Raw genomic sequence first — 19,642 nt, 5'->3', positions numbered from 1 at the left:
GAAGATAAATTTAGTGATTGTTAAGTTATTGTTGTTTAAATTTATTGATTTTATGCATAATGTGGATGGGGTATGGAAATGGCAATATGAGAGAAGACAAAAGATGGGAAAGACGGAAAATGAAAGCAGCAGGGATAGATGTTGAAGAGACATACTCGGATGATGATCTCGATGTGTTTGATTTGGTTTATGCTGAAGAACCATGTCATTTTTTGAAAGATGCCGAGTCAGTATGCAATATAAAAAGCAATAGAAGTATTGAAGCTCTTGGCACTGAGATAGGAGAAATAGCAAAACGAGAAAGTGTATTTCTGAAAGCACAGCCAAAGAAGAATGTGAAGTGGCTGATAGAACAGGATTTTGAGCAGAATATGAAATCATCTAAGCCTCCGGTTAGTAGTGTTCGGCATGAGCTAATGGATGCAGTGAAAAACAACCAAGTATTGCTTGTTGTAGGAGAGACAGGATCTGGAAAAAGCACACAAATACCGCAGTACTTGTACCATGAGGGATATGGCAATGCGGGTGTTATATGCTGTACACAGCCAAGAAGAGTTGCAGCAATAAGTTTAGCAAATGGCCTGAAAGCTGATCTCGGTGCATTGATTGGCTATAGTGTTAGATTTGATGATAAATGCACAGCAGAGACGAAAATAAAGTACATGACAGAAGGTGTTTTTCTTCAGGAGCTCCTGTACGATAGAATGCTTAGGAAGTACTCGGTGGTTGTTTTAGATGAGGCTCATGAACGAAGCACAAACCTTGATGTGTCTATGGGACTTCTGAAGTTGGTTATTGAAAGTAGAAGTGATCTTAAGGTGATAATCATGAGTGCAACTATGGAAGTTGATAAATTTAGCAAGTATTTTGGATGTCCTGTATTTAGGATTGATGGAAAGAGCTATCCTGTGGATATTAAGTATCTGAATGTGAATGTTGATGATTATGCAGAATGGATAGTGAAGAAAGTATTGCATATACATGAGTCTGATGAAGAGGGCGATATCCTTGTTTTTGTGACAGGAAAAGAGGATGTTGATGGGATAGTCAGTATACTAAATCATTATACTACAGAGGAAGGAACAAGCGGCAAGTGTTTGAAAACTCTTCCGTTTTACAGTCAGTTGGATCCTGAGAGACAAGCTGAGGTGTTTAAAAAAGATAAGGATGCTAGAAAATGCATAGTCTCAACAAACATTGCAGAGACATCCTTAACGATCCCAAATATAAGGTATGTAATAGATTCAGGACTTCATAAAACGAGTGTTTATGATGATGAGTCTGGAGAGTCTCTGGTGGTTGTTCCAATAAGCAGAGATAAGGCTGATCAACGAGCAGGAAGAGCAGGAAGAACTATGCCAGGCATATGCTACAGAATGTATACGCATAACACATATGAAATGCATATGCTTGCGCGTTCAGTGCCTGAGATTCAAAGGGCAAGTGTGTATGATGCGATTCTTTTGATTCTTAGATATGGAGTTAAAGATCTGACAAAGTTTGATTTTGTGGATTGCCCGAGCATGTGTTTGATTAAGAAAGGAATGCATATACTCTATCGATTAGGTGCAATAGATTATGATGGAAATGTAACTGAAGTAGGTAGAGAGATGGGCGAATTGAGATTAGAGCCTTGTTTGTCTAAGATGGTTTTGGAATCTGCTAAATATAGATGTATTAGAGAGATAGCTGGGATTGTGAGTATGCTTAGTGTTGAATGGCCATTAAGGAAAGAGTTTAACAAAGAATGTTTTCTGTGTGATGCTGAGTGTGACTTCATAACACTTCTGAATGTTTTCAATGAATTTTGTTTACAGAAGGACAAGCAAACCTGGTGTAAACTCATGAATGTTGACAGAAAGGCATTGGAAAAGGCAGAAAAGATAAATAAGACGGTGGAAGAGTATTTCCACAGAAGAAGCATAAATATCACAAGTTCAGAACATTCAGATATGAATGCAGTTAAAAGATGTATTATATCATCTCTATATTACAAAATTGCAAAAAAGAAAGGCAATCGATATGTGTGCTTGAGTGATTTTAGAATATGCAAAGTACATCCATCGTGTATAGTGAGAGATGGCCAGTATCTTGTGTTCTATAAATATCTTATTACTAAATCTGAATATATCCATTGCTGTATGAATGCTAATCCACAGATTATTCTCGAAGAAGCAGGCAAACATTATAGAGACAGGTATGGATCAGGCATAGAGCAAAAGAGCATGAAAAGGCAATTGGAAGCTCCAAAATCATTTGTATCCAAGAACAATGAGATTAAGGTTTCTAAACAGATTGAAAATCAACTGTTAATACAAAGAATCAATGAAAATCTGTACGATAGATTTGAAATATGGAGCGGATCAGAAGAAAGTGATGAAATAGAACTTCCAAGAAAGATCAGAAAGCCAATTGTATAAAGCATCTATTATTACAGGCTTTATACACAAGATTTAGCTTGATTAATACACAAGTGCAATATAATTACATAAAATCCCATTATTGACTTTATTTTGTTTAGTCGTCTCTCCATACGACATCAACAGAATCTGTTCTGTATCTTTGGGTAACCGTGCATTCATCAATGGAGAATGTCAATCCACTTTTAGCCATAATCATTCCCGTATATGCGATCATAAGACCGTTATCTATGCAAAATCGCTCGTCTGTGGCATAAGCATATCCTCCTCGATCTCTGGCCATTGATGCCATCATGTTTTGCAACCTTAAATTACACCCAACTCCTCCAACAACCAAGACTTCCTTAGAGCCATTTAATGCCATTGCACGTTCAGTAACTTCTACAAGTGCTGCAAATGCAGTCTCCTGTAAAGAATAGCACAAGTCATACTTTGACTGTTCATCAGTGATCGAATCTATTTTTGCTTTAGATAGCAATCCAGAAAACGACACATCCATACCTTTGACAACATATGGAAGTTCAATATATTTTTTTCCTAGCCTAGCATACTTTTCTACATTCAGTCCAGGTGCTGGGTAGTTTGGAAGTTTTAAATCCCTTGCAAGCCTATCTATGCAGTTCCCAATTGCTATGTCGAGTGTTTCTCCGAATATTCTGTACTTCCTGCTGGAGTATGCTATTACCTGTGTGTTTCCACCACTTACATATAAAATAACTGGATTCTTTGCACCTGTTATAAACCTGCCCATTTCAATATGTCCTATACAGTGATTCACTGGAATAAGTGGTTTCTTATAATACAGACTGATTGTTCTGGCAACTGTTGCAACAACAGCTAATGGCTGTCCCATCCCAGGTCCCTTTGTATAGCAAAACACATCAATCTCATCAAGACGTATTTTGGCTTTTTCAAGTGCAATACGTATAAGTTCCAGTATGTTCATGCGATGATGCTCTGCTGTTTTTGAAGGAATGAATCCTTCCCCAGCAGGAGAGATATATGTGCGTCGTTCATTTGCCAAAATCTCATCGTCTCTCATTATTCCTATTCCCAGCTTGTTTGCACTGCCTTCAAATCCCATTGCTATCATCACTGACTAAGGCATTGGCTGTGCATGATTAGATATATTTTTATATGAGCAAAACAATGAAATAAATTTATTCAACAAAACGTATTTCACCATTCTTCTGCATCGACTCCTTAGCAAACATTTCAAGATATTGACTTACAATTGATATTGCCAGAAAGATGTTTGTCCCACTTCCGATCGTGTCGAAAAGATTGGACATGATCACAACCATCGATGTAAGAATCCCTCCCAAAAGCGCAGCCGTGGGAATATACTTGCTCAAAACACTTGCAGTGTTTCCCTCCCTTACTCCTTTGAGCTTCATCTTGGACTCCTTCAGTTTCTGTGCAGTCTTTTCAGGTGAAGACTCATTCAGCTCGAGCCATGATACACTAAGAATTGCAGACGTTGTAAACATGATAAACAGGTAAATCACAAGCTGTAAAGGATGTTTTAGCCCTTCCATGATTGATTCTGGAGACGTGAGATAATAGCTAATTCCACTTACTGGAACAAACCTGCCACTCTTAGAAGACTTCCATGTCCCTAGTAATCTTACAAACAAGTATTGTGGCCATCTTTTGTACAGGAATGATGATATTGATGAAAAATGCCCAACAATGTAATTCTGTGAAATTATTGGCATTGTAGAGGTGTAAAGTAGTTTGATGGGAAATTTTCCTATTCGTCCCCTCACTTGCGATGACTCTGTAGGAAGTTCAACCCTTACACTTTGCAAGTAGATAACAGTCATGAACATAATAATGGTTGATATCAATGAAAACAGATTTGGAAGATTTTGCCTAAACATGGCCTCGTACAGTGCTGCAAACTTATTTCTCCTTACGACCAGAAGATAGAAAAATGAAATCACTGATCCTTCAAACTCCATTCCCCTTCCTGTAAAGAATACCTTTGGACTGAATGCCTTCCAAACGATGTTTTCGCAAACATTCGTTGCAATAAACAGATTTACTCCGTTCCCTAGTCCATATCCCTTCTGTAGAAGCTCATCAAGAAGAATTATTATGATCCCTGAAAATATCAATTGAACAACAAGCAGCAAGCAATATGTGGTTCCCAAGCTTTGAGGACTTCCATAGAACCCAGTGTAAACTTGTACAAATGCCTGCCCAATAGTCATTATGAATGCTATGAGTCTTTGTGTTGCATTATGAAGGTTCTTGTCTTCCTTGATTGACCAGTCTACTTTCAATATTTCCGACATCGTCAGAAACTGCATAATCAGGCTCGATGTTATTACCGGGCTTGTCCCAAGATCCATCAGTGTTCCCCTATTTGAGGCCATCATGGCTCTCATCCATTGCAATGGATCTGCTGTATCACTTGATATTATTCCAAATAGCGGAACCTGAGAACACACAAGATAGATCAGAACTGCCAGTGTGGTCCAGATAAATCTTTCATGGAATGTTATTGTTCTTGCTGGCGACAGCACATCAGGAATGTACGGCATCAATGGCTTAACAACGTGTAGCAAGTTGTCTAAAATTAGTTTCAATGTTTACATTCACTTACATGACATTGGGGGTGGGAATGAATTTTTTTTTATGGCTACTTAATCGAATATGAGATATAGTATGCATTGATTAATTTCAGGTTTGCTTATATGTTTGCATGAATTTTGTAATTCCAATCATATTGATTTTAAGAAGAATGTATCCCAGGAATACAATATGAGTGTTTATCTAGACAAAGTAAAAAGAATAATCAATAATTTTGAAGGGGATGACAGGAATAGCCTTGTGAGCCATTGTATATTGGTTTCAAGGGATGTTCTGCTTGATGACAGAGAAGTAAAGAGAGCAAAGCTCGATGTGGTGACAGATCTGTATTCTATTATTGTGGATGATGCTGATGCGCTGCTAGACGAAGTTCTGTCGCACAAGATATTGCAAGTAAGGGCGTTGATTCTTGATCTTGTAGATAATGATTACTCGGTTGATTACGAAGATGTCGGCATGCCTGAACGATGGATCAGGAAGATAGTTGAAGATACTAGAGACACATTTGATTTTGAGTCGGAATTTGGGATGAAGGCATTATTGATGTACAACAAGAAGCTTCTTGATGAGTTTTGTGCAATATTTGTCTCTACCAACAAGAAGTTTGGATCGAATGGAAACCAATTGTTGCTCAATTTTTATTACTACAAGAAGGAAATTGGAACAAAAGCTTGTGAAGCAAGTAAAGACACAAACGATGACTTTGAAGAGTTTTTTAATACGATAAAGCAATCATTTAGAAGTGATATGTACAAAACTGTTGAAGAGTTAGAGGAGATCCTTAGAGAACAATAAATTCATAAGATATTTTGTATTATAATATAAGTATTATGCATTTTTACACAAACTTGTTGAATTTGCGCATAGATACTATATTGTTTTTTTAATTTAATGCGCAAAAGATCTAGTTGATAGGAAACCTTATCTCTGCAGGGGTATGGCGAATATCCAAGAGCTTGAATTGTTCATCAAGCAAAGAAGACGAGAAGCTGAACTCAGCAAGAAGTTTGTGAAGATGGCGTGTGATCTTGAAGATGAGCTAGATATGGTGCTGGCAGAAGACGAGGCTGGGAATGGGGAAGGATTAAAGAGACGAAGGAGATCTGTAACGCTCGATATAGATGATATACTAAGCATATCGGTTGAAGAGACAAGAAATGACTTGCATATGATCTGTGGAGAAAAGAACTACAAGATGTTCATTAAAAACAGCACGTTGGTTGTGGATGGAGGAACCTTTGTAAAGGGCAACATCATCAAGGTTTCTGTAAATCAAGAAGAGCATGTAGGAACAATAACATCGGTTGAAGAGAATGGAATTGTAGTAAAAACAAAAGGATTCAAGAGACTCAAGATTTTGTTAGATGACATGAGAGCAATTGGGTCCTCAATTATGCTATTGAAAAACGAAAGTCCAAAGCATACCTCAAGAAGGCAGCTTCTGTAACACTCACTAATAAATAATTCAAGAGTATTCGTCATGCTAATTATACTGAAAAATTTCATTGCTTGTGGCCAAATTATAATTTGAAGAGTATTCTAATAATATTTATTCTAAGAGGTTGTGTTGCTTTTTTATTTAAAATACAGACACATTTATGATTCTCTATTAGATGTCTATCGAGTAAGACTATTGCAGTATTAATGTATAAATATAATGCAACAATCTATTTCACAAATTCAAATAGCATTAACTTGCGTATACATGTCTTTGAATGATCACAGGTATATCTTTCTGACATCGCTTGTATTAAAAGGTTCATTGCATGATGGACACTTTCTATCTCTCATCTTGATTCTTGAGTTTATGCACTCCTCGCAAAAACAATGCATGCATTTAATTATTGCAGTGTTTTTAAACCGAGAATCACAGAGCGTGCATCGAAGAAGACCTCTGTATCTTTCCATCTGTGTAAGCAAGTCCACATCATCACCTCCAGATCTTAATGACTTAAGCACTCCATGAAGCTTTTTGGTTTCGCATTCAGATTCGCTATTTGCTTTAGTTAACCTGACAACTTCATTCCGTAGCTCTCTAGACTGCTTCTTTACACATTCAAGAACCCTCTCTATCTCATTCTTTTCTACAGACAATCCATGCAATCTTCTTTTATATTCATCAATAGTACGATTCAGCTCTTCAATGCAATCTTGTAATTTCTTGGTTTTGGTAATTGCTTCGTCATTGTCTACTCTAGAAGCTTTTACATTTATTTTCTGAAAGTTCATGCCAATCTCGAGTTTGGCATTGTGTGCAGCAAGGTCCGAATTTGTAATTTTAAGCACGCCAATCTCATTCTCCAATCCTCTGCAACGTTGATGGTTTTGTTCAACTTTCTTAGCCAGTTCCTTATTTCTTTCCAAACCTTTGTCTAGACTTTCAAGTAGATTTATAATCTCGTCTTCTAGTGCATTCTCTCCATTTGCATTAATAATTCTTATTTTTTCTTGCTTTTGTTCATACCCTTCAGCTAATGCTTTAAATGCTGTTTTTTCTACTAGTAGATCCTGCATTTTACTTCTATTCTTCTCAACCTCACAAATAATTGAAAGCACGTCTCTTTCTATTTTTTCTATATCTACATTTAAAATCGCAGCTTCATCTATCAATCTTCTTATACTGCTTATACTCGCATTAATTATTCCCTTGTTCTTCTCATTCTCTGCACACACAGTTGCACATTTCCTCTCTGTTTCCTTTTGTGATATACTCAGATTACTAAACTCTACAGATAGTTTGCTTATCACTAGTTCCTTATCATATATCTCTTCTTTGTATCTGGCTTCAACATCCACCAATTTCGATTTGAGTTCAGAACATTCACTTACAATGCACCTGTACATGTCTTCAGTTGCAATAGACACCAGAAACTCTTCAGGTTGTTTCGTATGTATGCTGCCGGTATCCTTCGACTCTTCATGTGATGCATGTGCGCATTCATCAATGTCCTTTTTAATAAGTCTTTTTTCCATCTCACATACAACAGATTCAAGTCTTCTGATCTCATTGTTCAGCATCATAATCTTCGACACTCCATCTACACTCTGTTTCTCTTCATTATTGCAAGCGTTTTCTGCATTCTCTTTGTGATTCTCTAGCTGCATTATCAAATTGGCATTCTCCTCAATTAGTTCTTCGTTTTTACTCTCCAGCTCTTCATTCATCTTCATGTATCCTAGCATCTCAACATATATCGAAATCTTCTGCCTTGCAACTATTCCCTCCTTGTCAATCATCTCTTGTAGTTGCCACAGCGTTCTGGGACTTGCTGTATTGCCGTTGCACGACTTCGCTCTCTTACTGACTGGATCTGTGTCCATCTAGGGGTTGCCATACTATTTTAAGTTACATACAAAAATTGCCCTGAAATGAAGGTGATCCAGCAGAAAAACGTGTACTTCATAGACCTGAGTAAGAGGATATACAGAGGATTTGTGGAGACTACAATCAATAGACATGGTGGAGAAAACAGTATCGTCTATAAATCAAGGAGGTTGAGTATACAGAGCGTAGAGATAATCGCAGGGTCAAAGCATGTGGATGTGCCATATAAAACAAACAACGTATGCAAAGCAATAGATCAACATGAGGCACTGTTTTCAAAAAGTATGTGGAGGGATGTCTGCTCAGAATGCACTTTTACTGTAGATGTGCCTGAGGAGATGATAGAAGAAGAGATAGTGGTAAGGATCACGTATGGCATGGATGCCGACAATGACTCAATTGAGTTCTACAAGCCTGTATGTGCTGATGACAAGCACATGGAGGTTGTTGCAACAAATAGGCTGTTTGATTCGTCTTCAATATTTCCATCCGTTCAAACATCTTTGAGATATAAATGGGAGCTTGTTTATATTATTCCAACGAATGAGGATGTAAGGGTTATTTCACCAGGTACTTTCAGGAGCATGAGTGAGGAGGCAGAAATCAATCTGTATTCGTATGTAGTTGATATGGCCCACAGTGGGCATTTGAACTTTTGTGTTGGGACGTTTGGCTCTCATGAGATACTAATTGGAGATGATAAGAAGATGGTTTATGTTCCAAAGGGAATGTCGAACTACAAAGAGTCGGTGAAGGAGTTCTGTGCGGATCTTGAGAGTCTGATAAAATACACTGAGTATTTCTTACAAAGAGATTATCCTTTCCGAGCACTTGAAGTTGCCTTTGTATATGGAGATGCAAATAAGGTCTATGGCCAAGGTACGTCATTTCTGAGCATATCGAGTCTTACACCATCAAACGACATTGAACCAGCTTTTATGCTCAAAAGGATAGTTGGGGATATCATAAGCTCTCAGGTATTCTACTTCTATTTTTCTGTTGTCGATAAGGTTGATTTCTGGATTTCTGAGGGAATGAAGGGATATTTCAGTGATTATTGTGCAAGGCACTTTCTTGGCAATAGCGAGTTTATTTATGAGCTGAAGAAAGATCGTGATTATGTGTTTGAAAATGACATTTCTGAGTATGCGCTTTTTGACAAAAGAAGGACGCTTACTTCGATGACAGATAAGTTTTTCAAGACCAAGTCGAAGGTCTTTTTCCATCTTTTGGAGGGGAATCTGAGCAAGGCATTTATGGAAAAGATCCTGAACTACACTCTTAAGAAAAAAGACGATGTTAATGCAGAATACACACATGAATTTGTGAAACTTGTAAAAGATGTAACGGGCAAGGATCTAAAGTTTCTATTTGATGCTTATGTGTTTAGGCCTGGAGCAGTGAAGGTGAAGGTTAGATTCAGTGTAAATAAGAAAAACAACAGGGTTGACTTTTCTGTTGAGCAAGCAGCAACAAGCATCTTGGTGAATGGCAATAGGTGTGTTAGCGGACCGATGATGATATGCAGCTATGAGATGGAGGGAGTGTTTGAGCATATTTTTACATTGGACAAGGACAATCACTTTTACTATCATCCACGAACCAAGAAGAAGAAGAAACCCGAGGAGGAAGAAGAAGTCATGCCACTTCTGTGGATTCGAGCAGATCCAAAAGGAGAGCATCTGGCAAAAGTGATTGTGGAGCAGCCTGACTATATGTTTATAGAACAACTTCTTGACAAGAATGTGATTGGACAGATGGAAGCGCTTGAGAACTTGTCTGTAAGGCCATCTACGCAGATATGCGAGATACTGGAAAGGGTTCTCGAGAACACGCATGTTTTTTACAAGGTCAGGATTGACATATTGTATATCTTGTGTAGGACGATATCTGGGGATCATTATGGATTTCAACGGCTTATACAATATTTTGTCAAGAAGTACTGTGTTCAGACATCGACGATAGTCAAGCCAAATGATTTTTCGTTTATTTCATATTTTGTACAGAAACATCTTGTGAATGCATTATCGCTAACAGATCCTTTTGTATTCCGAGAGTACTCAGGAAGGACTGTGGGATCAGCGAGCATTGTCTGTGCGTTTATAATTAACATACTGAAGTTTAACGACAACTCGTTTAATTCCTACAGCGATAGCTGGTATATTTCTTCAGCAATTGAAGGTCTGAGTCTTTCGCTTTGCTCAATGAGCTATGAAGAATTTTACTCGAGGGCAGGATATAATGCAGGATTACAAAAGGTGGGGAAAGAGAGAAGGAACAAAATGAAGGATGAGATAAACGAGCTGTTTCTAGATGAAATGTCTGTAGTAAACAATCAAGAATCAGAGATGACCAATAGATTACAGAGTAATAGGAGCTCGAATAAAGTAAACGAAAATAAAGATTCCGAGGCAATTGAGCATGGCCGTAATGCATTGAACCTTAATAATAAACATGGTAATAAGCATACAGAATTATCTGGTACTGTGAGGAATGCTGATAATAGGTCTAGAGATGAAGAGGTTTCTGGCAATTCTGATCCTAAGGACGATTTAGATTATTTAAAAGCATCTATATCTGAAATAGAAAGATTCCGCATTCTTGACATGGTGTTTCCATCGCATTGCAATCTAGTTACACAGGCCTGTGTATATGCTCTAGGCAGACTTTCTGTATTTGGAGTGATAAGTTTGAAGAAGGAAACCTTAATGGATCTTTGCAAGTATCCTAACTTTATAGGAGTTAGAATAGCAGCATTTGAAGTTTTGGTGTCGTTATTTCATGATGATCAAGATGTGATTGAAATGGTTTTGGAGGATATCAGGAATGGAACATTTACGATTAAGAACACATTACTGGATTTATTAGTTAATTTTGGACTTTCTTCAAGGATGGGATTGAAAAATATATTGAAAATGAAGAGAAAACAGATATTTGAGCTGATTAAGATTAACAATGGAAATACAAAAGTTATTGAAAAACTATGCAGTCTTGTGTATATTATAGAAGACATGGATATGAGTGAGGAGAGATATAAAGAGCTTTATAAAGAGTTTTATGAGAAGACATTGGCTATTGGGATTCCTACGGTTACTGTTGATATAGAAAGTGAAAAGAAGAAGAGAGGGTATATAAGCATAAGATTGAATAATATGGATGAAATCAAGAGAATCCTATTAGAAACGCAATACATCATTAAGCTTCCATTTGTAAAGGAGAAGATTGATGTAGATGCAAAGATACATACCAAAAAAGAACAGAAAAAACGCAGTGAATTAAATGTAAGTTCGAAAAGAAGCAAAAAGAACATCCAATTCAAAAACACAGAAGCAGTTGATGTGAATAAGTATTCAGATGGATATGACAAGAATAGTTGTGCAGAAGTCAAGAGCTTAGAAAATATAGTTGAGGCAGGCGCTAATATTAAGATAAAAATTCCTACAGGTTTAAAAATCAAGGTTAAAATACCTAAGGAATAACAATCATATGATTGTTTTTAACTGATGAACATATATGAAATTAAATGTTATTTATTTACAGTATTTTGTGTGTGCATTTATATTTGTGATGATACTCTGTATATGAGTTGCAATTATCTTGTATCTAATCAATTCTTTACTACATCCTTTGTCCAATTGGATAAGTGCACTTTGGAGGATGGAAATGAACGATCTCTGCAAATCTAGATTTTCTATGAGCTTTAGAATGACTCTCATCATTTTACCTGCTGGAATAGATGCAAGGAACTCAAATGCCATGATAATATTTCCAAGATTGATCATCTTGTGCAATATGGTACAGATTCTATCAACAGACATTATGTTCTGTCTATACCTATATTTGATGAATGTGTGTGTGTAATATTCAGAATCATTTATTATTACACAGAGCGATTTGACAGATGGCTTGTCTAGGCGTGGAATAACTTTCGCAATTAGATCGCTGTTCATCTTTTTACACTCCAATGATGCTTAATTATTCAGAGGTTTCGGAACAGATGCAGTAATTGGTTTTAACCGATGTTTGGATTTATAGAATGATTTGTAAGCACATTGTACCATCTAATAACACAATGTATGTGGTATAAACAAATGAAATGTAATTCCTTCGATGGGTAAGAAAAATAAGAAAAATGAGGATTACTTGAATGAACTTGTAGGGAACGCTTGCTCTACAAATGCAAATAAAGCTGTAGAAAGCAGAACCAAGCCAAATGATTTGATTGATGCACAACATGCTTTAGATTCTCTCACTATATCTCAAACAAAGGGTGAGAAGTCAGTAACGAAAGGCAAAGGCCATGAATCAAGCGACAAAGAAATAGCGTGTGATGATGGAAATAATAGTATGCATGCTGATCCATCTGAAAACAAATCAAATAATTTTTCAGGAAGTGCTGTAGATAAATCATATGAACCAAACATAGATTCTAGCTTCAAAAGTCCGATTTGCTGCATTTTAGGGCATGTAGATACAGGCAAAACCAAACTTCTTGACAAGTTGAGACAAACGAATGTTCAGGGTGAGGAGGCAGGTGGAATAACGCAGCAGATAGGTGCTACATTTTTTCCTGCATCTGAGCTTATTAAAAAGTGTGGAAAAAACACATCAAAGCTCCCAGGTCTGCTTGTAATAGATACACCCGGACATGAGTCATTTACAAACCTAAGGACAAGAGGATCATCCCTATGCAATCTCGCAATACTTGTTGTTGACATAGTTCATGGAATTGAAGCACAAACCCTAGAAAGCATCGAATTGCTGAAAGCACGAAAGACTCCGTTTATAGTTGCTCTTAATAAGATAGATCGACTGTACGGATGGAAATCCACAGATTTTTCAGACTTTGAGAGCGCAATTTCCAGACAATCTAAGGGAACATTTGAAGATTTCGACAGACGAGTCGGAAACACAATCCTGGCATTTGCAGAGCTGGGCTTCAATGCAAGACTATTTTCCAAGAATGATGACAAAAGAAGGTTTATTTCGTTAGTGCCCACATCTGCAGTATCTGGAGAGGGCATTCCGGACCTTGTGTCCTTAATATTGGAACTGTCTGAAAAATACATGGAGTCGAAAATGAAGATCAAGGATGAGCTGGAATGCACAATACTCGAGGTTAAGAATGTTGAAGGATACGGGACGACTCTTGATGCTATTCTAAGCAATGGGGGTTTAAAAGAAGGAGACAAAATTGCATTATCCGGGTTCAACGGAGTCATAATTACGTCTATCAAAGCACTTCTTATGCCTCAGCCATTAAAAGAGCTCCGTGTGAAGAGTCAATACACATCTGTCAAAACAGCAAGGGCCAGCATAGGAATAAAAATATTGGCGAATGATCTTGATAAGGCAATAGCAGGAAGTAGGATATTAGCAGTTAAAAATAATGAAGAAGAGGTAAAAAGCATACTTGATGCGGATATAAAATCAATATTTTCGTCAATAAAGCTAAGTAAGACTGGTGTTCATGTTGTTTCAAGCACACTAGGGTCCTTGGAAGCGTTAACAACGTTCTTATCAAATTCAAAGATTCTTGTCTCAGGGGTGAGTATTGGATATGTTAAGAAAAAAGATGTGATTATTGTTGCATCAATGGCAAGCAAAGGAAAGGAATATGCATCTATATTGTGTTTTGATGTCATTCTTGATAAAGAAACAAAAGAACTGGCGATTTCGATGGGGATCAAGATTCTTGAGGCAAAAATAATATACAATCTTCTTGATTTATACCTGAAGCATGCTGAGGACGAGCGAAATAAAGTAAAAGAAATACACATGGACCAAGCTGTATTTCCTGTCAAGCTTTCAATTGTTCCAAAATGTATTTTCAATGCAAGAAGTCCTCTAGTTATTGGGGTTCATGTTGATGAAGGAGTCTTGAAGATTCGAACGCCTCTTTGTGTGTTGAAGAATGGAGAAACAGTCCATCTTGGATCAGTCACATCTATTGAGAACAACAAGGAAGTAGTGAATAAAGCAACCAAGGGGCAGAAGGTTGCAATTAAAATTGAAACCAAGCCAAGCATCGGCCCAAGAATGTTTGGAAGGCATTTCGAGCAGGATGATGCATTATATTCCGTTCTTTGCAGAGACTCAATCTCTACAGTTAAGAAATACTTTGCAGATGAACTTGATGATGATTCAATGAAGCTTTTGGTCAAATTGGAAAATAAATTTGGTATTTTCTAATTTATATATACAAATAATCAGGTAGCATTCAATTATTTTTATACACGAATAATAACAGTCCCATGAATTATTTGAATGAAATAGAACTGTTTGCAACAACTGGAATAACACACCTTTCGGTTCTGTTTTATCACCTCATGATTCCTAAAAGCATGGCTCTTGAGTTTCTGTTTACAGTTATTCCTCAATATGTGGCAATTGTGTTCATAAATCAAATGCATATATTTTATATGATACTTTGTGTACCACTTGTTGTTTACTTCATAGTAAGTCTACTTTACAAAAGAAAGAAAACTAGTAAGTTTCTATTAAAAGAGGCTCCAAATGCATCCTTAGTTGATTCAAATCTGTTCGATATTTCAGGTTCGGAATATATGTCCACAGCTATAGATAGAAACAGACTTGTAATTATTCTATGTGTTGCAGTTGCAATATTTGCAGCAGATTTTCCATTCTACAATGATCCTCGTCTTGGAAAAAGCATGGATTATGGATTGAAGCTCATGGATATCGGTGTAGGGTCATTCGTATACAACGCAGGCTTTTTTTCTACACTATCTAACTCAAAAAAGAAAGCCAAAAACATAATTATATCATTTGCTTTTGGAGCATTAAGGCATGCATCAAAAGTTATATTCAAACTTGGAGTCGATGATGCAGAATTTGGTGTTCATCTAAACTTCTTTTTTCTTTTATGCATCTTGAACATACTATCGCTGTTTATAAACACAAAAAACAATACTATCGTTGGGCTTGTGATGTGTGTTCTTCATGAGACATTTCTGAAGTTTTTTGGGCTTGAGGAGATCATCTACAACAACACTAGGTCAAACATTTTTACTGCAAATCTCGAGGGAATCATATTCATTTTGCCTCAGATGGGAATGTTCCTGATGGCAAGCGACATATCAAAGTTTATGCTTGAGGATGGTAAGATAAAGCCTATGCTAGCACATAATCTATTGTTTATCATAACTTTGGGAATATCACGCATATATTCAGTTTCGTGCCGTAGAATACACAATATTTGTTTTTGCATGACTATTATGATCCTGCATACAACTCACAAGATAATATTTGCTGCATTAGGAAGATGGTTCAAAATACGAAGTCTTCACTTCCATCGCTTCACAAGCAGACATCTTCTTTTCATTTTGATTTGGTCTAATATACTTACTGGAATTAACAAACTCATTGGATCCAATAAAGCACCTGATATAATAGGCCATACAACATGTATAATATATCTTGCCTTCGTGTTTTATATTCCAAGTATATTGGTAAGCAAGCCAAAAAAACACAAAATCATGTCTTAGTATAACATATAAGACCCAAATAAATTTATTTGGAGTTCATTGAAACAAGATTGTCAAATAATTTCAATCCTGGGAAAATCTTATCGATCAGGAGTTTAACAATACCACCCACATCCAAGCCTTGATCAACAGACATGTTTATCACGTTTAATCCTGATAGAAATATAACCATGTAAAACAACCTGTATGGGTTATTGCTTTGTGTAAGTATCTTGTTGTTATGGTCGGATTTATTTGAAGTTTTCCTCTTTTTTTCCCTAATGAAGTCAACAGATGTAAGTAGTGCAAGACACACCATTAGTGTAATTGCAAAAATACTTTGGTATTTAGACAATCCAAATGACTCGCCAGAAAATAAAATCAATCCAGAAAATCCGCATATAAACGAGCTTCGTATGACATAATTTGATTTGGTACGATCATTACATGCCTGCAATACATTCAAAGCCTGGATAAGTACAAATGCTCCTATAATCATAAGTGTATACCTACCAAGTAACATTCGCTCTCCTTCGTTTGAATACAAAAGCGAATCTGTATTTCCATCTTCCCCAAGTAATTCTTTCAACATAATGCATATAGGAACCAATGTAAATGGTAACGTTGAGAAATAAAAAAAACTTCCCATGGCATCGTTAGGAATATTATCCATTGTTGCCAAAATAGTTGTTCTTATTATACAGTATACAAAACATGATAATACGGCAACAGACATAGCAATCCGAAATATTTTGTTATCTACTTCCAAAAAATTCAATAGTATGCTAAGTAAAACCAAGCTTACCAGAATACCCATTTCAATCATCTCTCGGCCAAAATGTGTAGGATGATATTTTTGGTCTGCTGATACAACGTCTTCAGCAGAGCTTTTAGATTTTATTGAATCACCCTCCTCTTTTAATTTAATCAATATAAAAGATTTAGATCCAATAAGATCTGCAAGCTTTGTCTCGATAACTGGTAATGAATTTTCTAAAGCAGCAGCATCATTCGTCGTATTATTCTGGTTATTAGATGCTGATATAACCATAATATGGGTAGGATATGATAATAAAATTTATATCATAAATATCTAACTAATAATTCAAATTGAGTTATTTCAAAAAATATATAGAAGTTATTTTTATTCAAACTTCATAGACATCCTCATGATGTCATGTAAAAATTTGACTGCAATTATTCTATCTTACTGTCTTCATCTTGGTTGTTATTCTCTGCAAAGGCACTACCAGGACTTGAGCTTGGTGTCCAGCCAAAGTTGCTACTACACTTTATTCCAACCATAAATACTGCAAGTACTTTTACAATCATTGATTTTGTAAACATCGTTAGATAACCACTCAATTGCTCATATATAGCTTTAAAGGAGTATTTCCACCAATATATCACATACTCCTTTATTTCGTGTAAGCTCGTATCAAAACAAATAGATATTACTTACGACATGTCTAAGAAATTGTTTATGCATTTTGATTTATATAATACAAATATAACTAAAAATACTTTATACAATATAAAAACTAGATGCAAGCTTAAATACTAATGTATTTATAATAGATAATAAAAACACATCAAACCAAATAGTATTAAATGTTATCCAACAAATTTATTCCGACATTCCCGCCTTCTTGATCTTTTCATAGCACAAAGGCTCGATTGCAGGGTATCTCATGTGTTCCTGGATGTATCTTGTAAGATGCACACAATCTTGTATGCCGATTCCTATATCACATCTATTTTTTGTCTCCTTCATAGAGTAGAACACTCCATCCACAACCTGTCCTCTCACTAATCCTTTTCTCATTGTTCTCTTCACCACATACTCAACTTCTTCAGCATCTATACCCAGTAGACATGCTATGTCATTACAAGAGATCCTCGAGTACACAATACTTATCTTCCTGATTCCCTCTTGTATCACATTCTGCATCAGTCTCCTTGCAACAAAGTACACGCCTTGTGTAACATACTCTTGCTTATTCCTCTCAAGCACTTCCTCAAACGTCTTCAGATCCGCTCTCTTAACTGCAGATACAAGCTCAAAATATGCTTTATGCCCACGCTTATATTTGTATGGTATGCTATAATTGCTATTCAGTAGCATGCACAGAATAATGCGCTTCTCAGCTGCATCCACAAGCCCTTTGCTAGATGACAACACCACACTTGTATGAAAATTCCTCAGTGCCTCATCATACATTCCCTCAACCATCGATATAATCCCTGTGTAATAGCTGTATCTTGCTTGTTCAGATGCTGTGCAAACCTTACTCTGAATCCTCTGGAATATCTTGTTGCTTACAAGCATATCCAATAGACAGTTCGTGATCACAGACACTGTGTGCTCGTTTCCAAGCTCCCTGTTTGTTACAAGAAGACTGAACAGTGCCGAACAGTCCATGCCTTGACTCTTCCTTGCAAGATAGAAAAACTTCACTATCAATCCAACAAAATAATCATGCACCCTTTTGTTTCCAATCAGGCACGGAAGCAGCTCCTCATCAATGATCCTGCTGATCCTGCACACATCTCCATTCTTGAAAAGTACACCGAGGATGATTGGATATACAGCCATCTGCTCAAGCTCATCTTGGCATACAATGGCATCCAGCTCCTGTATAGAGATGTTCTTGATGAATATAAACACTCTTCTTGAGTAGTGGTCGACAGCCTGTTCTTTATTTGTGCCAAGAAGCTTCAGAACCTCAATGAGCTCATTCACGTATTCATTGTCATGCATGCTGGGGATTGTTTATTGTGTAAAAAGAGAGTAAGTAACTAAGTGGAGTAATGAAGAGTGTAAAATAGTGGAATAGAGTAAGTTAAAATAAAGTGTGTAACTAAAATAATGTAATGAAGAGTATGTGAAGAAGGTAGTGTAATAAATGTAAAATAGTGAATGTGAATAAAGTAAATCATTAATGTAAAGCAATAGATGTGAATATAAAGTAGATCCACAAGTATAAGAAAACGCACTTGAATGTGAGTTTTGTGGATAAACAGATAATGCATATGAATGTAGAATACAAATGTGGATATGAGGTAACAGCCAATCATCAAAAATCTTCAATATATTGAATGAATAAGGAGAATAAGTCTACAGTATAGGAGATGCACAAATTGATAGAATTAGTTGATTATATGCAACCATTGATGTTATTGATATGTGCATATTCAGTAATTGAAGTCAGGAGTTAATTGGCTTGGAGACAATATGGAGTACAGGAGTTATTTGAATAAAAGAATAAATAGTGAAGTTGAGTGCGCGGAAGGGATGAAGTCATTGATATATGTAGTAACAAGTGTGATGTTTTTTGGGTCAGCATTGGCTAAGAAGGTACAAGCTGCTGATATGCCTATTATTAATCCAACTGAAGGGGAAGAGAAGGAAAAAGTAAATCCATTAGAAGAGATACCAGGAACGTTTCCTAATTTTGCTGCGTGCATTGAAAAAGATTATGCAATTAGATATCATAAACTTCTTCAAGATGTTGACGAAAAATTAAGTGATCGAAAACTTTTCCATTGCAAAGAAGAGCTAAAAGAACTAAGGAATTTGATTATAAACCAGAATCTTTATGTAAAAAAATTAGTTGCAGTATTATCAAATCCCAACTCATCAGTTGAGAGTCAAACCCGTGCGTACATTGATTACGCGGTAAATGACCTTAATATTTTGCGTAAGGTCCAAGATATTAATTTGAGTGATGATGTTGTTTTATATATAAAAATTATACTTGAATCGCAGGAAGAATTCTGTAAAGAAGCAAGAGATCCTAGTAAAACACCAG

At 36.3% G+C, this 19,642-nt stretch overlaps 13 protein-coding genes across 13 annotated transcripts; 7 read left to right on the top strand and 6 right to left on the bottom strand.

Annotated features, from left to right (window-relative positions):
* Positions 1-65: 65 nt before the first annotated feature.
* M896_040130 (HrpA-like helicase) lies at positions 66-2,420 on the top strand (the record flags this gene model as incomplete). The annotated part of the gene is made up of 1 exon (XM_014708377.1): positions 66-2,420. The coding sequence occupies one exon, from the start codon at positions 66-68 to the stop codon at positions 2,418-2,420; it is 2,355 nt and encodes a 784-aa protein (XP_014563863.1).
* A 97-nt stretch (positions 2,421-2,517) lies between these two features.
* On the bottom strand, positions 2,518-3,513 carry M896_040120 (O-sialoglycoprotein endopeptidase; the record flags this gene model as incomplete). The annotated part of the gene is made up of 1 exon (XM_014708376.1): positions 2,518-3,513. The coding sequence occupies one exon, from the start codon at positions 3,511-3,513 to the stop codon at positions 2,518-2,520; it is 996 nt and encodes a 331-aa protein (XP_014563862.1).
* Positions 3,514-3,580: 67 nt separating this feature from the next.
* On the bottom strand, positions 3,581-5,038 carry M896_040110 (ER translocation protein Sec61; the record flags this gene model as incomplete). Its single annotated transcript, XM_014708375.1, has 2 exons — positions 3,581-4,998; positions 5,032-5,038. The coding sequence occupies 2 exons, from the start codon at positions 5,036-5,038 to the stop codon at positions 3,581-3,583; spliced, it is 1,425 nt and encodes a 474-aa protein (XP_014563861.1).
* A 151-nt stretch (positions 5,039-5,189) lies between these two features.
* M896_040100 (uncharacterized protein) lies at positions 5,190-5,813 on the top strand (the record flags this gene model as incomplete). The annotated part of the gene is made up of 1 exon (XM_014708374.1): positions 5,190-5,813. The coding sequence occupies one exon, from the start codon at positions 5,190-5,192 to the stop codon at positions 5,811-5,813; it is 624 nt and encodes a 207-aa protein (XP_014563860.1).
* Positions 5,814-5,955: 142 nt separating this feature from the next.
* M896_040090 (uncharacterized protein) lies at positions 5,956-6,465 on the top strand (the record flags this gene model as incomplete). The annotated part of the gene is made up of 1 exon (XM_014708373.1): positions 5,956-6,465. The coding sequence occupies one exon, from the start codon at positions 5,956-5,958 to the stop codon at positions 6,463-6,465; it is 510 nt and encodes a 169-aa protein (XP_014563859.1).
* A 272-nt stretch (positions 6,466-6,737) lies between these two features.
* On the bottom strand, positions 6,738-8,339 carry M896_040080 (uncharacterized protein; the record flags this gene model as incomplete). The annotated part of the gene is made up of 1 exon (XM_014708372.1): positions 6,738-8,339. The coding sequence occupies one exon, from the start codon at positions 8,337-8,339 to the stop codon at positions 6,738-6,740; it is 1,602 nt and encodes a 533-aa protein (XP_014563858.1).
* A 48-nt stretch (positions 8,340-8,387) lies between these two features.
* On the top strand, positions 8,388-11,822 carry M896_040070 (uncharacterized protein; the record flags this gene model as incomplete). The annotated part of the gene is made up of 1 exon (XM_014708371.1): positions 8,388-11,822. One exon carries the CDS (start codon positions 8,388-8,390, stop codon positions 11,820-11,822), a length of 3,435 nt encoding a protein of 1,144 aa, XP_014563857.1.
* Positions 11,823-11,873: 51 nt separating this feature from the next.
* Positions 11,874-12,293, bottom strand: M896_040060 (uncharacterized protein; the record flags this gene model as incomplete). Its single annotated transcript, XM_014708370.1, has 1 exon — positions 11,874-12,293. One exon carries the CDS (start codon positions 12,291-12,293, stop codon positions 11,874-11,876), a length of 420 nt encoding a protein of 139 aa, XP_014563856.1.
* Positions 12,294-12,453: 160 nt separating this feature from the next.
* Positions 12,454-14,535, top strand: M896_040050 (translation initiation factor IF-2; the record flags this gene model as incomplete). The annotated part of the gene is made up of 1 exon (XM_014708369.1): positions 12,454-14,535. One exon carries the CDS (start codon positions 12,454-12,456, stop codon positions 14,533-14,535), a length of 2,082 nt encoding a protein of 693 aa, XP_014563855.1.
* Positions 14,536-14,597: 62 nt separating this feature from the next.
* M896_040040 (uncharacterized protein) lies at positions 14,598-15,851 on the top strand (the record flags this gene model as incomplete). Its single annotated transcript, XM_014708368.1, has 1 exon — positions 14,598-15,851. The coding sequence occupies one exon, from the start codon at positions 14,598-14,600 to the stop codon at positions 15,849-15,851; it is 1,254 nt and encodes a 417-aa protein (XP_014563854.1).
* Positions 15,852-15,876: 25 nt separating this feature from the next.
* M896_040030 (uncharacterized protein) lies at positions 15,877-16,881 on the bottom strand (the record flags this gene model as incomplete). The annotated part of the gene is made up of 1 exon (XM_014708367.1): positions 15,877-16,881. One exon carries the CDS (start codon positions 16,879-16,881, stop codon positions 15,877-15,879), a length of 1,005 nt encoding a protein of 334 aa, XP_014563853.1.
* Positions 16,882-17,457: 576 nt separating this feature from the next.
* M896_040020 (PCI domain-containing protein) lies at positions 17,458-18,591 on the bottom strand (the record flags this gene model as incomplete). The annotated part of the gene is made up of 1 exon (XM_014708366.1): positions 17,458-18,591. The coding sequence occupies one exon, from the start codon at positions 18,589-18,591 to the stop codon at positions 17,458-17,460; it is 1,134 nt and encodes a 377-aa protein (XP_014563852.1).
* A 474-nt stretch (positions 18,592-19,065) lies between these two features.
* Positions 19,066-19,642, top strand: M896_040010 (uncharacterized protein; the record flags this gene model as incomplete). The annotated part of the gene is made up of 1 exon (XM_014708365.1): positions 19,066-19,642. A coding segment is annotated over one exon (577 nt), but the record flags the coding sequence as incomplete, so codon positions are not given.

Source organism: Ordospora colligata (assembly GCF_000803265.1).
Source record: "Ordospora colligata OC4 chromosome Unknown contig_04, whole genome shotgun sequence".
NCBI lineage: Eukaryota > Fungi > Microsporidia > Ordosporidae > Ordospora > Ordospora colligata.
Note: the sequence above shows the minus strand (reverse complement) of the source record. Positions and strands in the feature narration are given on the sequence as shown.